This window comes from Anomalospiza imberbis, chromosome 13 (genome assembly GCF_031753505.1).
Source record: "Anomalospiza imberbis isolate Cuckoo-Finch-1a 21T00152 chromosome 13, ASM3175350v1, whole genome shotgun sequence".
NCBI classification, from domain to species: Eukaryota; Metazoa; Chordata; class Aves; order Passeriformes; family Viduidae; genus Anomalospiza; species Anomalospiza imberbis.
Window position 1 is genome coordinate 17,099,107 of NC_089693.1, and position 17,403 is coordinate 17,116,509.

The 17,403-nt window shown below is 43.3% G+C and overlaps 1 protein-coding gene across 5 annotated transcripts in view; it reads left to right on the top strand.

Moving 5' to 3' along the window:
- The window catches only part of ZNF592 (zinc finger protein 592), a 35,630-nt gene that overhangs the window by 14,706 nt on the left and 3,521 nt on the right, over positions 1-17,403 (top strand). For all 5 annotated transcript variants that reach the window (XM_068204240.1, XM_068204241.1, XM_068204243.1 and 2 more), the window contains 5 exons: positions 4,753-4,931; positions 9,287-9,463; positions 10,187-10,346; positions 12,979-13,257; positions 14,302-14,414. In XM_068204240.1, the coding sequence (XP_068060341.1) occupies positions 4,753-4,931; positions 9,287-9,463; positions 10,187-10,346; positions 12,979-13,257; positions 14,302-14,414 (908 nt within the window). The remainder of the gene's footprint in view (positions 1-4,752; positions 4,932-9,286; positions 9,464-10,186; positions 10,347-12,978; positions 13,258-14,301; positions 14,415-17,403) is intronic.

A 17,403-nucleotide genomic window follows, 5' to 3' on the forward strand; every position in this document is an offset into this window, starting at 1 on the left:
ATAAAATCTCTACATTAGGGTTCTAGGTTTTTCTTCTTCAGATGAATAATCTTGGGTATCTGTTGAAGGGGTATTTTTCATCCATTAATTAAACATGTTAATGCAGTGGCATGTGTTCATTTAGAGAGACCCTTGGCAGGAGTATATTTCAGTTATTACAGCAACAGCAGATTCAGTTCTCTGCCTGCTGCTTCTCCTCAGATCGGTAAAATGTTGTGCAGCAGTGCTGTCACCTGGATGGTTGAAATAAGTCAAAAATAGCCCTCCAAGCATCTGGAGCTTGACTGTAATGTGGCCCACAACCAGTGATCCCGGAGGGATGCGGGAAGGGGAGCATGGAGGGCAGGGATGAAGGTGTGCCAGCTGTGCTCCCAGAGCCTGCACATGGCACCACTGCAGTCCAGGCCTCCCTGCTGAGGGATACAGGTGCTGGCATTGATCCCAGCAGGCAGGCAGGGAGTGCTACTGAAAAGTTAAAAGTTAACTTTAAGTAGTAATTGGTCACTACTTTTTAATAGTAAGAAGATCCTGCTAATCTCTGTGACCCCTTGGCTGCCCCAACAGCTCTGCCTGAAGCAGAAAAATTATAGCTTGCAAAAGGCTGGATTTGGAAAGAACTAGGGCTTTAGGGCACCACTAGTAGGGGATTTTTGGTTTGAATATGTTAGGGGCAAGTATTCTTTGAAACATTAACAGTCTGCAAAAAACAGTTTCTGTTCCCCTATGACTGTTTAACTTTGAGTATTTAGTAATTTTTTTTTTTTTTGAGATAATTTGGCTTGTGAATGTTTTTCCTAGCCCTGCTTCCATGCCATAGGGTTGCTGCCTAAGTGTTTTTTACTGAAGCTCCATGATGATCATGTCAAGGTGGACCCTTGTAGTCTGGGGGCAGCTCTTAAGTAGATATGGACTCCATCACCATCACTTAACTCTGGAACAGCAAAGAGACTAAAACTGCTGGAATGTTTCTTTGCTCATGCCCGTTCCCTTTCCATGGGCATTGTCTGGGGCAAAACTGTGTGTTACTATAAATGCCCTGATTTACAAACACCTCAATGGACAAAACTGTGTGTTACTATAAATGCCCTGATTTACAAACACCTCTGTGGCCAGAGGGTTGGGTTTAACAGACAAACTTTTTTTGAGTAGTATATTTTTTTCAATCTGCACTGTATCTCAATGAATATTTAATTTTTTCCCCTTTTGAAGAAGCTAATAAGTGAAAATGGGAATCAGCTCAAGTATTCCAAAATGGCTGAGGTTCTGAGCATTTGTCTGTGTGTGAATGTGACTTGTGGAAAAAAAGCCCAAATGAAATGTGGCAGGCAAACCAGAATTAAAGAAAATTTGTAATAAATAACTCTTGATTAAAGCGGAGGCTATGGGAGTATGAAAAACACAGACATTACACAACTGAATCCTGTTCTGGTAACATGTTTTAGAAATAACTGACTAATGAATGTCTCAAACTGCTGCCAGACTTCTTTGAAAAGTCATGGAAAACTAGGAGAGAGATAAAAATGTGACATCTGGAACCAAGTTATAATTTCTCATACGAAGCAGAAGAGTTGCAAAAGGAAGAACCACTCCATGTCCAAGACTAAGTGTTTGGTGGGGAGCCCAGCACAGCCGCACATTGGCTCCTGACAAGTGCAGCAGCTCCTGGTGCAAAAGGGATGAGCAGAACCTCCTGTAATCCTCCTGGCAGGATGTCTGGTCTCGTGTCTTCTGCAGGTGTTGAGAAAAGGATGAGTGTGAGCAGGAAGATACCAGTTATGGTTTTTTTTCTCTTACTGGAATCTTCCTCAGCTCTAGTATGTTCCTTGCTTGGTTCATTTTATTACCCTCAGCCCTGAACATTATTTTTGCAGCCAGCCCTCATGGTCAGCCCTTATCTACAACATGTTGAGTTACTAGGTTATGATCATCAATCTTTGCTGTTTAGCTTTCCCAGATACTTTGAGATTATTTTGAAGAGCCCAAATGCCAGCAGAACTTCCTGGGGACCTTGCTCTGTCAAAGGACTGCTTATTCTTTTCTTCTGACCACTTACTTATCCAAGCAAACTCCTTCTCTTATGTGGTGGTACCTTAGTTTCCTCAAAATCCTGTAGTGAAGGATGTTGCAAAGCTTTTTGGGAAATCCAGGTAGCCTGACCCACTGCAGCTCAGATCTTCCTTACCCATGTGGTTGTTGACACCTCTGGAGAGCCTGGATTGTTCTGTGGGCCCAGCAGGGAGAAGCTGCATTGACTTTTCCCAAGTCCAGAAGTAATGTTGCTTAAGGATGAGAGTTTTCTTATTCTTACTCATTTATCCTTGTGTCTCATCTCTCTTCTTTGTCTATTTACTGCCCAGTGTCTTGTCTCTTCCACAAGACAATCTGAATTTGGAGGCTTGGGCTGGTTTATGTCCCCACTGTGGTGTGTGGTGTCAGTGTGGGAATCATTCTAGCTCCTTCTATGGTGTCTGCAGAAGCAATGAATTAATTTAGCCTTATATTCACTGAGTCTTGCTTTTTATTCCTGTATCATGTGTCCACACTTTCTTGCAGGCTTTCTGCCAGGCCTGAAGTAGATAACCACAGTTTTGGTGCCTCTTACTCACAGTCCCCAAAATTTTCTGGCCTATGTTGGTATGATTTTGGTCCCTGTGGAGCCTTTCACATAATGCAGGAGTTAAAAGGAGCTGCTCCTCTGACATCCCCAGGCAGCAATGCCCAGGCATGGAGCTCATCAAATACTGAGTGGTTTTGGCATATTTAAATCCAGCACAAGAACACAGAGGGTGGTGAAAATTCAGGTTTTCAACATGTGCTGATTGATTTTGGGAGCAGTGGGTATGACATGCGGGGGAGGAAGAGGTGAGCCTCAAACTGACTTAAAATCAAAACTAAATTGGCTTTGACAAGGCAGGATCTGGAGAGAGTGTTTCTCACTGAGTGACTCGGGCAAAGGTGCTTTCAGCTTGTGTTTGTGGTGGCTCTGCCTTACATACTAGTTGAGATCACAGCAAGAAGAGTCCCATTTTAACAATGCCAGCGAGATAAATTCTCCATTCTCAAGCCAGTTAGAAAAAAATATCTTAAACACAATAAAACTGCTTTTACTTATTACTTACTGCTCTTATTTACTATGAATTTATTGCTTATTACCTACTTTTGTAGCTCCTACTTGGGGATTTGAGAGTGCATTGGAGAATTAAAGGTCCTGCTCAGCTCCTTGCAGAGAGATCCTGGGGGATTTTCTATTTCTCATTTTTCCATTCCCATGGCCCATTTGCACTGTTTTTCTTTGCTGAAATTAGGGGACTTCTGCAGCATTTTAAATGCTCTTGAGCTTCCTTTAATTTCCTATGGGTGTGTACATGGGAGTCCTACCATGTGGTTTTTCCACTAATTTCTCTCCTTCCTGGAGAAGCCATTTCTCCTCTAAACTTGAGTTGCGACATATCTCAGATCACGTCTGAAGCTTTTCAGGTATTTGGCAATTTCTGCAGTTTTCACTTTTGAGTGCCTAATTTTTTATTCCCTTCCACCCCGTGAACCTTTCAGGTTTGTCACAGCTTTGCATTTTATTGTAAGTGATGCTTTCTTTTACCTGCAGGGGTTTTGACATTTCCTTGATGGGTGTTATGTAGCGGAGCATCACTGAGGTTCTGCATGAAATAGCAATGATACAGAAAAGGGAGCTAGCCATTAATTTTATTCTATTTTTTGTCAGATTTAGGGGCTTCTGTCTCATGTTTCTACCCTGGCTGCCAGCAGTGAAGTCCATGGAAATTATTTAGTTAAATTACTTGATTTGATAATCCATAATTAGCTGCATGCTGTTGTTCATTCTTAAGGAGTGATTTTTCATGGGATGATAAATTTTGGAAGACAGTTTTTGCTCCTGGAGGGCTCAGAGTGGGCTGGGATCTGCTCCAGCTCTACTCCTGCTCAGGCATCCAGTATTGTGTTTCCTACAGAAGGGGAGTAGCTGCTCCTGGACTTTGAAGGAGTACAGAGAGTCAAGATACCTGTGAAAGGGAGCAGAGGTTTGACAGCTGTTGAAAATGGGATGATACATCCACATAAAAACTTTATATGTCAAGTAAATGATTCTTCTGCAAACAGGTTTTGATACTAAGCATGTGTGTAAAAATGGATTTCATTAAGGATGAAACAGGGAGAGAAAGAGGCTTTGCATTATTTCTGGTCATCAGTAAGTTTCTATAATGCAGACATACAGTTTGTGGTCTTGGAAAGTTCAAATTTCACCTGATACAAAGAAATTTTGCAAGAGACACTGCAGTTGTTTTGATGGGGAAGGTGCACGTCAGGACTGCACTGCCTTCAGCATCAGGTGTTTGGAGCCAGGTTATAATTTTCCTCCTTTTTTGTGATGTTTTGGTGTGGGTTTAGCGCTTGTTGCAAAAAGTGCTCTCCTTCTCAAGTCAGGAAATAAAAGTGCTGAGCATTCAGAACATCATCAGAGATCAGAAGTGAAAGAGTTTGCTTTCCTTTTTTATGGGGAAAAAGGAAATAAACCATAGAAGATGTGGTTTAAATATGCAACTTTTATTTGGGAATGGTTAATTATGGAAGTTGTTGGGAAATGATGATAAGGAGACTAGTTAAAGAGCTTTGTGGAGTTGATGCTGCTGCTATTATGCCTGTTCTTCCTTTAAACCTGCGAGTTTTCTAGGGTGAATTTGGGGGGAAAAAACCCAAGTAGAGAATAACTAACTAATGTAACCTTTCTTCCATCAGACGTGTCAAGTGTGCCAGATGATGCTGCCCAACCAGTGCAGTTACTGTGCCCACCAGAGGATCCACGCTCACAAGTCCCCGTACTGCTGCCCCGAGTGCGGAGCCGTGTGCCGCTCCGCCTACTTCCAGACCCACGTCAAGGAGAACTGCCTGCACTACTCCCGCAAAGTTGGCTTCAGGTGTGTGCAGCTCAGGCTCCCTGGCCAGCTGGGATTTACACCTCTGCAATTTGCTTGTTCTTGTGAGGTTGTGGCTGTGTCTGTCCTGGCTGTGTTCCCTCCCAGTTTGTGTGTCTTCTCACTGACAGAGCAGGAGACACACACACACACACACACACACACACACAAATGGTCCTTGACTTAGGATAAACACAACTTAGCAAAAACCAAAACATCAGTGTGCTATCAGTGTTATTCTCATTCTGAATCCAAAACACAGCACTGTAGCAGCTACTGAGAAGAAATTAACTCTGTTCCGTCTGAAACTAGGACACCCATCCCTGGAAGTGTTCAAGGCCAGGTTGAACAGGGTTTGGAGCCACCTGGTATAATGGAAGGTGTCCCTGCCCATGGCAGGGAGTGGATGGGATGAGTTTAAAAGTCCCTTTCAACCCAAAACATTCTGTGACTGTGAACTGTGTCTTACTTAGAGCAGAAATGAAAGTGGATGTAGCTGGAGGCTGGCATGGTTTTCTGCATGACAAAACACATTTGAAATGGGAAATAATTACTAACTGGATTTAAGGGAGGTTTTAGAGAGCAGACATTATTTTGTGGTGTCTTTGAGCTGAAAAGCTCTTGTATTGAATTCATGTTGCAGCTGGATGTCTTAGGATTGATACTTACAGCAAAAAGATTGCAGATCTTAATCCTGTAAATCTCCTTAAGGCTTGAATTTATATTTATGCCAGTTGTAATGGGCTGAGGATGTGTGCCTTTATGAGAAGGGCATAGATTATTTCCTTCTATGCCCCTGCAAATCTCCAAACATTTCTCATGAGCTGAGACAGGTGGAGAAGGCTCCCAAGGTTCTGGATGTGGTACAATATCTTTTCTCCAACTAAACTGCTTGCTCTAATAAGATGTTACTTTTCCCTACGAGCCTTCTCTCCTTGGCGTGTTTAGACCACCTGAGCTGCAGCACAGTTCTTAACACATGATGATTTGCTTGGGAGATGGGACTGGGTGATCTTTTGAGTTTCATTAAAGTTCTGGTTTTTCTCTTGGTTGCCATTAAATACTCTGAGAATTCAAACAAACAGGGCAATTTCTGCTCTTGGAGACATTCTTTTAAGATGTCTGCAACTTCAGGAAGCTCTGCTGTGTGGTTTGGTCTGAATCACACTGAGGTTTTCAAGAGCTTTTTCTTTCAACTGTGAAGACAAGAGGCACATAACAAACTAATTCTGAGTTTAATTATATACAGATAAGGTTTTTTAATGTGGGATCTGATTTGAGGAGACCCAGCTCACAACAAAGAATTAATTCCATCACATATTAAAAGGCTGTGACACTGGTGCTGTTTGAAAATGAGTTAATCTGGGAAGGAGGAAAGCTGGAGGAAAAAATGTTTTCCCTGAGATGGAAAAAGGGGTATGGAGGAGATGTCAGAAAATTAACTTTGGTTTGGTGCAGTTCTTGGGATTTCAGTGGCACCTGGGAATCCAGCAATCCCATCTGTCTACAGATGTCATTAGCAGATACCTACTCTCTGTTCCAAGGACATTAATGAAGATCTAAATGAAGGCAAAGCTCACAAATTATACTTAAGGATTTTTTAGCTTTACCCAGCTTCTCTAAAAGCTGAATTTCTTTAACTTCTCCTCTAATTCACATCTACTGAAGCTCATCTGTGAAAGCTGAGTCCACTAGACAGGTCAATGTCTGGCTGTGCCATCCTTGTTATCCTGCCTGTCTCTGCTGTAGGGCTGATGTCACTGACATTGTTGAAAACAGAAGAGATAAATTCTGGTTGCAGAACCATATCTAGATAATCTGTGGCATCTGCCCTGTAGTCACGGAGTGACTTCATTCTTTTCTTTCACATTTCTTACTTGCAGAGCTGAAAAGCTGAGGAATTCTTTAAATCCCTCCCGGGATCAACTTGATTTTAGCTGTATCTCTTTATGTCCCTATTTTTCTTGAATTTCTGGAGCACAGGTTTGGTTTTGTCATAAGTCCTTATTCTGTCTCCTTTTCTGCTCATAACCCTATGCTTTCAATTAAAACTGGGGTATGGTTGTTTTATTTGGAATTGAGTCATGGCTGGTGATTGCACTGAAAATGAGAATGGTCTTCTGCAGTTAAAAATGAAACTCAACAAGGTTGTCGTTAATGGTCCTTTCTTCTTGGCTCCAAGTGTCACCTTCCCCACTTTTTCCAAGCCCCTTCCAGCTGTCCCCACCAATTTGGGACTCAATTTACTGCTTGGTGCCATTTGGAGATCTGAGGGGCTGGAAGGTGATGGCATAGGAAGCGTTCCGAGGGTTAAGACAACATCTTGTAGCTGTTATCTCCTCTCACAGGATGCTTTCCAAGACTTCCAGCCAACCCTCCTTGCCCTGAGGGATCCAACAACACTGGGGATGATAGCAGGATTTGCAATTTGCAGGAATTATACAGCAAGCCCCTTGACATCCTCCATCCACTTTGTTCAGCTAATTAGTTTATGAGACCTCGTCCTTCTGGCACTGGGATTCTTAATTACAACGTGGCTGTTGTTTAGACTTCCATTTACTGTAAATTAAATTAACCTGTGATTGTTTGACCCTGAGTTAGTGCTTGTTTCATTCCTCATTCTTAATGAAGTATTTCCCAAAATCAAACGTCAGGCAGAACCATCTCTTCTTAGTTCAGGGAGAATTTGTGGAGGAAGCCCATTGGATATTCCTGGATGTACCAGCCATTCCTTACTGCCAGGATTAGTGTTTGTTCTTCCATTTATACTTGGGGAATTTATTCTTCTGTAATAACTTGGTTCCTGGTGTTACTGTACTAAAACGTCTCTCTCCCCCTGTCTCATATGGTTGAGGATCAGGCTTGAAGGCAGAACTACCCCAGCAGAATGTCTTTGTGCTTCCCCAAAGGTCACACCAGCTTCTGTCACTGCTTCCCTCTTGAAATTTAACAAAACAGCAATTCTGTGGTTTTTTAAAAGTGTGGGGGAGAGGGTTTGGCTCCTTCAGGCTGGCTTCTGCCTAATGATCTTTTGAAGTGCAACTTCAAAGCCTGGGCTTGTTTCCTAAACACTGCTGGGAGGCTGGTTTGGAGGGAAGGATATTCCAGCAGCTTGTTTGTTTATGATACGGACTTGGAGCTCTTCCAGTGCACGATAGCTGGGGTCCATCTGTGCCAGCAGTGCCGTGGCAGCGCTGAGCACACATCGCCCATCAGTGCTGTGGGCAGGCACAGCCCTCAGAGAAAGGAGGGAAATGAAGGGAAAATCTGTTTATAAGGTGAGGAGGTTATCCCTTGTGCATCTCTCACTTCCCACCAATACAAGGTTGGCCCTTGCATTAACCAGGCTGGGCTCCCCTGCTCTAACATCTGTACATGCAATGCTGACTTAAGCAGAGTTCCACTGGTGTCATTTTGATGGAGTATCCTTGGGAGAGGCTGTTCTGGTCCCAGATCAGCAGAGATGCACCTATGGGATGGCAAACCCTGTGGCTGGTGTGCTCGAGGCAGGTGAGGACAGGTGGCTGCATCCTCACATGCCCTTGTAAGTTGGAGTGTGGCATCTCTCAGAGCACAGCAGGCAGATCTGGGGAGTGTTAAAGTTAAATGAAGTGAGGCTGCTGGTTGTTGCCATCTTGTGGGAATATTAGGCAGGACCTGTCACAGATGTGTGTCTGGAGGAGAGGTAAGCTGGGAACAGCAGGGTGGCCCTGGTCTCCTCTTGGCCTTGTTTTCAGCTGCTGAGAAGCATGATTTTCTGCTTCTCCCTCTTTCTTCCCTGAGCACTCAGTCCTTCCAGACAAGCAGTTCCTAGGCAGCACCTGTATCTTAATGAACTTTATCAGTTCCTTGGGTGTTTCTGTTGCTGTTCTCAGTATCTTTGCTGTTGCTGTTGTGATTTTCTGGAGCTCGGTGGAATAGCAATTGCTGAAGATTTCTGACTGGATATTCTTTCTCTTTATTTTGTACTGGGGACTAACTAGCACTTGTGCTGCTTTTTGCTACAGGGAGATCTCATCAGGTACTTTTACTTCAGTCTTTCACTTATGCCCTGTGCTAAAATTGGCTTTCACAGGTGGCACTCTGTTGAACCACATCTTCATTCTTTTTTGGGTTGTTTTAGTCTCTGAAGGTTTCTTTTACAGATCTTGTTTGCTTGTTGCTAACATTTGGCTGTGAGTTCTGCCCAGAATTCCTGTATCATATTCCTCCTTGACTCTTCCACATTAACATGGAAGAGATTGAATGGATTGAATCAGGAACCTGCTACAGCCTGGTCCTCCCATCTGTGCCATTCCATGGGTGTGATGGAAGTGGTGCTGTGGCTGTAACTCACCTTTTTGTCATGCCTCCCCCAGGTGCATCCACTGTGGAGTTGTCTTCATGACCCTCGCCATGCTCAAAGTGCACATCCAGGAGAAACACTGCGAAGTCTTCCACAAGTGTTCTTTCTGCCCGAAGGCCTTCAAGTCTGCTGACACCACCATGGCTCACGTGGCCAGCCAGCATCCAGCAGAGCCTCACAAGACTACTCAGTAAGTGTTTTGGCTTAATCTCTTCTCCTTTGCTGGATGGTGCCAGGATTCCCCCTTTCCCTCACAGTTTCTTTGTCTGCCAGCAGGGGTCTGTTCCAAACCAGAGCATGCCTTGGTACAAACACAGTCTCCTGGGTAGGAGGAGAGGGCTTTGGTCAGGCAAGAGCTAAACATCCATAAAAGGAACTTAATTGTCACCTCTTTGTCCAGCAGGACCCTCAGTGGCACCTCTTGGTAGATGGCTCCAGAGCATCTGGCACTTGAAGGGAAGAGGAGAGTTATCCCAGGCAGTGTTGCCCCCAAAAATCACTAGAGAGAAGCCTCCTGATTTTTCCTCCCTGTATCTGTTCCCTCCAAGGCTTAAGCTAGTGCCAAAAGTCTGTGCTTTAAGTGAGGAACTATGGAAAGGTGGGATTGAAAGCAGTGTGTAGCTGGCTGGTATGCTTTGTGTTTGCTCCCATCTGTCTGTGCTCATACACACGGCGTTATGCATATGCATAGAAGTAAACTTATTTTTAGCAAGCTGTGGTATGTGCCTGAGGCATTTTGATGTTCTTCCCAGTTGAGTTACTGGTTCAGTTGCCCACGTGGGTGTGTGTTGACAATACATGGAGAGCACAGCCCTCCTCAGAAGTCCATCCCTTTCTGGAGTTGCTGAGATAACTTTTTACATTGTCTTCTTGAGGCAGAGAGACTGAATTTACTTTTTTTTAATTGTTTAAGGGTGATCTACAAATGCTCTTGCGAGATGGTCTTTAACAAGAAGAAGCTGCTCCAAGAGCACTTCCTGCAGAACACCAGCAAGTTGTTAGTGGGAGTGTTTAAGTGCCCACAGTGTCAGCTGGTGTATATGCAGAAACAGCAGCTAATGCAGCATGTCAAGGTAGGTAACTCTCTCCCTTATTGGTGCAAGATCTTATTTTTTGAGTTCACAGAGAATTTACATCAACCATGTGAGGCAAAGTGGTTTAAGAAGTGGAAGATTCTTGAAGAATATCTTGGTGGAAAATACAGGCTACAGTGATTTACAGGATCTGGAAATGTCAGTGGAGTGGTTTGTGTTAGTTGGTCTTAATGCTGGCAGTTTCTCTCATCTAGATGCATTTTAGCTGTGTGACAAAAACTTGTTTATACAGGTTTAATTTTCAACTCTTCTATTTTCATAGAAGCACATAATCACATACTGGTTTGGGTTGGAAGGGACCTTAAAGCCCATCTCATTCTACCCCATGCAGGGACATCTTCCACTATCCCAGGCTGCTCTGGGTTGCTCCATTGCTATCCAATGTGTCCTTGAACACTTCCAGGGATGGGGAGTCCCCAGCCTCTTAAACTCAAAGAAAGTAATTCATGTGGCAGCTTTTTCTTCAGATGGGAGACAGGAACAATTATTCTCTGTCCACAGTGTTACTGAATTTATATAGTGAAAGCTGAATCTGCCATTTTGGGTGCTCCCCTGGAGAGCTTTGGCCCCTTTGCAGCTGCCTTAGAAGGAGCCTACATGGCATTTAACAGCCTGATTCCCTGCTGCTCTGAACCACACCAGACTGCAAGAGAGGACTGAGAGAGGCAGAAGTGATTACCCTGGAGTTACTGGCCTTACAGGTCTGATTTTCCTATAAATGTAAAAGGACTCCATTTTTCTGTTATTTTACTCAGGATGTTTTTATGTTCAGTGTCTAACAACACTCCACGAAAATAATTTCAGAAGATTTCTCAGTGACATTCTGAAGAAAGAGCTTGCAGTCTTCTTGCCCTTTGATGAAGGGAAAAAAAAGGACAGTTTTTTTTAATCAGTGACTTTATTTCGTTTATACTAACACTGAGAAAGCCAGATGATTTGTTAGCTCATTCCTGAAAGCAAAACCCATTCAAAACTCCTTCCTTACTCTCTCCCCCATGTCTTTGACTTGCTAATCTGGAAGTGCTTTGCATGCAGTAATGAATTACAGTTTGAAGCCCTCCTGTGAAGTCGATGATTGGTAATGCTTGGTGCATTATAGCTAGGAAAATAGAGTTGAGATTAAGGCTAGGACCTTCAAAGAAGTGTTCATCCCCAGTACTAAAAAACTGGAGATGAGATACTCACCTTGTGGTTCATTGTCAGATCCCAGCCCAGGGGCCTGCCTGCAGCAGTTTGTGCATCAGCACCCTGAGATCTTCACCACAAAACTTTGTCTCTTAACCTCTGAGGTAACTGAAGGCTGTGGCAGGGTAGTAATTGCACTCCACCATCTCCTCTGAGGTCACCTTCATGCAGTAGAAATTTTAGGAGGTGCTGTCTAGTGTGTGCCTACATGCAGAATAAAGAATCCATGTGCCTCCTCATCTTCCTCAGGTTTAGAGCGTCTCAGAGCAGGAGTTAGCTCTGCTTCCTGGTATTGATTCTGCAGGGAAATCACTTCATTTTTCCATGCTCCTCTTTTGTTTTACCCCAGTGGTGTAACAATGGTGTAATGGGCGCTGAAACACTCCAGAGATTTCCAGATGGGGAGAAAGGTGATGTGTCTGTGTTCTTGAAGAGCTGGCAGTGCTGTGGCTTCTGTGGCCATCAGCTGGGCCAGGTGCAAAGTACACAGACTTCTCAGCTGAGACCTTGTGTTTGGAGGTTTGTTTGGTGTCTAACCCACAGAAAGACTTCCAAATGCCTGGGGCTTTCATGTGTTGAAACTTTACCCGTTATTAATTACTGTGCACAATTAAACCTCTAAATTAGCCTTTTGTGTGGATGAACTGTTGTTGTTCCTGAGGGAGTTTCTTGAGGTTTCTTTGGTATGTTGCTCTTTTACTTGCTTTTGCTTTCCCACAGCTCTTCATTTTTAGATTATTTTCCTTATGTTTAATTTTTTTTGTTAAAATAACTTTTTGGGGGACTTTTGGATTTTGGCCTGTTGAATAACCAAAGAGCCTAGAGCCATATTCCTTGTAAGGCTGGTTCCTGGCTTTATGCTTGGTCTTATATGTCAGAAGTGAAGTTTTGAACCATGAAAAATGTAAATATCAATAGATGGAGTGGAATTGAAAGAAATAGACATGGAGAAACGGAAACATTTTCTCTTCCCATCCCTTAAGCAAAGATGAAGCAGCTTTGGAGCCCCCAGGATACCAGCAAACATTTAATTCAGAGCTTACCAAAGCTCTGTGTTTTTAGAGCTTAGGCTGTTGAAATAATGACAATTGAAATTTCTCTTCCATTACATCTTCCCTATTTAACCAGAGTTCCCAGGGCTCATCCAAAATGCTAAACAGGCAGCACCAAGGAGTGGCTGTTGTCATGCAGGAAACAGAAATAGAAGCTTCATGTTTCTTAGGAAGATCTCTTGTCAGGGAAAGCACTGCAGCAGCTTCTAGGAGAAATGGGAAAACATACAGGAGCAAGACAACAGCACATTGTTTGGCCAGTGGGGATTTAAATAATGTATTTAAATAGCAAATGGTATTTATTTCTAAATAAAGGTGTGAAATATGAATTACATGTAAATGTTACATGCATTTCCACTATTACTGTTACACAGGGTGTTCATGGGGTCCCCCGTAATCCTGAAGAGCTCTCAAACTTTCGGCAGAAGTCTGAGAAGGCTTCAAGGAACCAGGTTCATACCTCACCAAAGGAGCTTTTGGTAGCCAATGGGACTTCCCCCTCTCCTCTGACGAGGAAAGACATGAGGGTGGAAGGACATAATCCCGAATCCAAGTCCAGACTGAGAAGAACTGGTTGGACTTGCAAGGAGTGTTCACAGTGGATCCCTGATCGGGAAACCTATGTGTCCCACATGAAGAGAAATCATGGAAGGGTAAGGACTGGGATGAAATACTTGAGCTAGCAAGGTGGGGAAAAACACCAATCTCCTGCATTCCAGGCCCCTTTGCAAGGCTGTCATTACATGAACTGTAAATCTCAATTTTTTGTGTGTTTCATCCAGCTCAAGGCTTGTGTTGCCTTGACCTACTTTTGTCAAGCTAATCCTTGTTGCTGGCAGAACATGGGCCAAGATGCTGTGTGCAGCCAGATTTCTCAGTACTTTGGCATCAGGACTTCTTGTTTGATATCCTGAGTCGCCCAGCCATGAATGGGAATCTGGATCATGGTGTTTGAGTCCTTCTAGCTTGATTTGGAGAGGGCTGGGTTGTTCCACTTGGTGATGTCCTCACTTCGAGAGAAGATGGGGGCAGGCTGAATGCTGGATTTTCCCATTTGAATGCCACAGAAGTAGGAAATTGGCCAAATATTTCAGTTTAATACATATATGTATTCATTAAACAAGTCTAAGAAGGTTTTAACTGGAATGTACATGCAGGTTATATAAAGGCCTGTAGAAAAATTTTGGAGGAGGCTGGTTACAGGACAGATTTTTTAGGGGGATGTGGATATCATACATGGATAACAGATAACAGGGCCCATGTGATGCTTTTTAGCATCTTGCCCTTTTCTTGTGCTGAATTACGAGGAGTGAGAAGGGTAAGTGGACTTGTATTTAACTGGGGTCCTGCTGCCTTCTGAGGCTGAAGGGACCTTCCACTGAGGGAATTCTGCATGGAGTTCAGTAGTAAAATGAACCTACAGGAAAAGCATATATGTAATTCCTAATAAAAACATCAATAAAATCAAGCACGTGCTTTAAGTAGTCATGGCTTTATAAGATCAGTGCTGGTATTACCCAGCTGTAGGGCTGAATCTAAGTGGGATCTCAAAGTCTTAGTGATCTCTATCACTATATTATATAAGGGATTTTTTTGCACCTGAGAGGTAATGTGCAGGTGAAGAGCATGGGAATTAGAATCCAGTCAGTGCCTTCCATGTCCCTGCCTGGAGCTGAAAGCTGTTTTTTTCCTGCCAGTCCATGAAGAGATACCCCTGTCGCCAGTGCGAGCGCTCGTTCAACGCCTCCAACAGCCTGCGCAGACACATCCGCAATAACCACGACACAGCAAAGAAAGTCTACACCTGCTGGTACGTACCCAGTGCCACTTTGCTGACTGCTTTTCAGCAGCAGCCTAATCCTCCAATTTGGAAGTTGTAACAACTCATGTCTGCTGCTCCTGCCTACTCCAGACTGTAAGTTACTGAAGGAAAGTGAGGAGAAGAATGTGTTAAACGCAAGAGACTTAGTGGCTAAATTAAGACCTTGCTTTCGACTGCACAGTGAATGTCTTTTGGAAACCTAAGGGAAGGTGTGGTTTGATATCTGCAGGTGGTAAATGAGATTAATGTTTTGCATTGTTGTGAAACAGCCAATAAAATATTGCGCCGGTCTTTCACTGCTTTGTGGTTGGCGTGGTCATGCATCACTCTTGTGCCTTCTCCTTGGGTGCAGAAGGTATGTAAAATCCTAATAATGAACCAGATCTTGCCACTGCTTTAGAAGGGCAGAACTGATTGCACAGGCTGCAGGGCAATGGAGAATTAATCTTGCTGGAATTGCTTGGGAAGTCACACCTCAAAGTTGGAAAATAGATCTAGAGACTTGAGAGAAGTTATGGAAATCAGTGGTGAATGAAAATCATTGCTGGTCAACATGTTTTAACTGTGGGTACAGTCTCAGTTCAGGACAAAGCCCAGTGCTTGTGAATGTACCTTTATAACTGCTGCAGATAAAGTTATACGCTGAATGACCATGTAAAATTCCTTCCTGTCTCATTCCAAGACATCCTTTTGAAATAGGATGAAAGCACATTTGGGTTGGAAAAGAAGTTTGCAGTGATGCAGGTTGGGGGATTTTTCTAATTTATCTATTTTGGTTTAATGCAAGCATTTCTGACGTGTGTTGTCACTTCACTGCATTCAAGCTGCTAAAACCTCATCTGAAAAGTACAAGTACATTCCTCAAGTAGTGTATTTCTTTGAACTATCTAGTGAGCAAAAACAGCTTTTAGTAAATTGATACAGCATAGGCATTACCACTGGGAATACATTCTTGAGACACTTTTTCATCTAGGACTTCTAAACTTTCCATTTCTTGTAACTGCTCTGACTTGGAACCTCTGGAGGAGATGAAATGTTGGCTCCTATTGAGTTTCATTCAGCTTTAAGTTTGTGAGTGATGGTCTTGGGTGTTACACTCACCTGATCTGTGTACATCTGTTCTCTCTGGATCAGTTGTTTTTAAAGTGGAATGTTTCAGGATCAAAATGAGCATAAGATGTTACTGGGAAGAAGGATTTGTGTGGAAATTCCTGACAGCCCAGGATATGCCAGCCTGCTGTGCATTACCTTGTTACTTTTCAGAACAACACACAGCTGCAGATCCACTGGTTCACCCAAGGGGCAATGATCATGCCAGCAGAGAAAACACAGCTAGCAATCCAAGGGAATTGTGGTTGCATTTAATTCTGCAGCTTGTAGTTGCTCCTTCTCAAAATCTGTTGATGAAGTCTTAATTGGACAGCGGTTGTACTCTCTTCAGTCATTGCAGGGCAGACTCACTGAAATCAGAGCACTGTGCAGATGAAACCTCTTCCTTGAAATATTCTCCAAGCATCTCCAAGAGCTGCTCCTTGTTTGGATCTGAGGTCTCGTATCCTGTCTTCCATTTGATCCCTCTCAGCTTGTAGAGCCCTGCTCTAAAAATCTTACCCTTTGAATCATCCTCTGAATCTTACCTCTCTGAATTCCTCCTTGACTCTTTCCAGCTCTCTGTGAGGCATCACATGTCCACTGCTCCTCCTTTCTTCTGGTTCTGGTGTCTCTTTTCCTTCTTTGTGTTTAGCATTTTGTATCACTCTCACCTGTTACTCTTGAGGGGTTTTGGTGCCTTAACTTCATGTCACCCTCTTCTCCTGGGTTTCCATGTGAAACATGAATAAAATCTGTCATGGATCTGATTATTGACAATTTTTGTGACTCCACTATGCTTGCTTGTAGGTGACCTTTCTTCTGGCTTCTAACATTTCCAGCTGTGATTTCCCCTTTCTCCCCCTGCCCTACTTAGGTCTCTGGCTTTGGATAAATTTGTAGGGAGCAACCAGTGATGGAGGACTTACTTGAACACCCTCCTGCTGTGCTTGTCACTGGAGTAATTCAGGTTAGGCAAGCATCTTTCCCTGGTCCCATGAAAAGAATTCTAAATTAGGGCAAATTGCAAAATTTGTGATGTATTGTGTATTTTCTTCCATAATTCACTTGGTTATCATTATCTTATTCTTCTTTTCCAAGTCTTAGGTATAAAGTGTCTGAAACACTTGATTTTCAACATGGTTATTTTTGATAAATACCACTTAATAACCTCTCAGCTTTCCTCCACGAAGAAGAAAAATTCCATCATCATTAAATATTGATTTAGCCTCTGAGCAATTCCTGTTAGAACCCAGAAGTATTCAATGAGCATTGAATTCATTTTCACATCATTTAATTTCCCTCTAGTTACTGGAAGATCAGTAGAATCTTCTTCTGTCCTTTTAGAAGATGCCTATTTTACCCAGAGACACTTCAGCTTCTCTCTGTTGTCCTTAATCCTCTGTCTCAGATGCAATTAGGGCACTTCAGGGGACTCTGGTGTCACTTGTGTGCTCAGGTCCTTGTGTAGCTGATGGACCTTCACCCTGTTGTGCTGGCAAGAACAGCAGAGTTACTCAATTTTGGCTTTTTCAATTGCTATCAGAGCCCCCTTGAGGGGGGCTGGTTTATGTCTGCAAGGCCTGGCACTTACTCCAGGACATCTCAGTCATCCAGGAGCGAAGGTGCAGACGGCACATCCCCTTCACAGCTCCTTTGTGGGATGTCAGCCAGCTCTGTAGCAGCTCTGCAGTCCTGCCAGGTTCGAACACGAGTTACATATAAGTGACACGTTCATGAGTGTTTCTGCCTAGATTGTTGGTATAAAAGTTGGAATTTCAGCAGTTTGGTAAGAATTTTAACTGTGTTGTGGTACAGTCTGGTGGATGTAATGCTGGTTCTCCCTGGTACTTGGGAGTGCTGGGTGCAGGACTGGGTTGTGCCACAC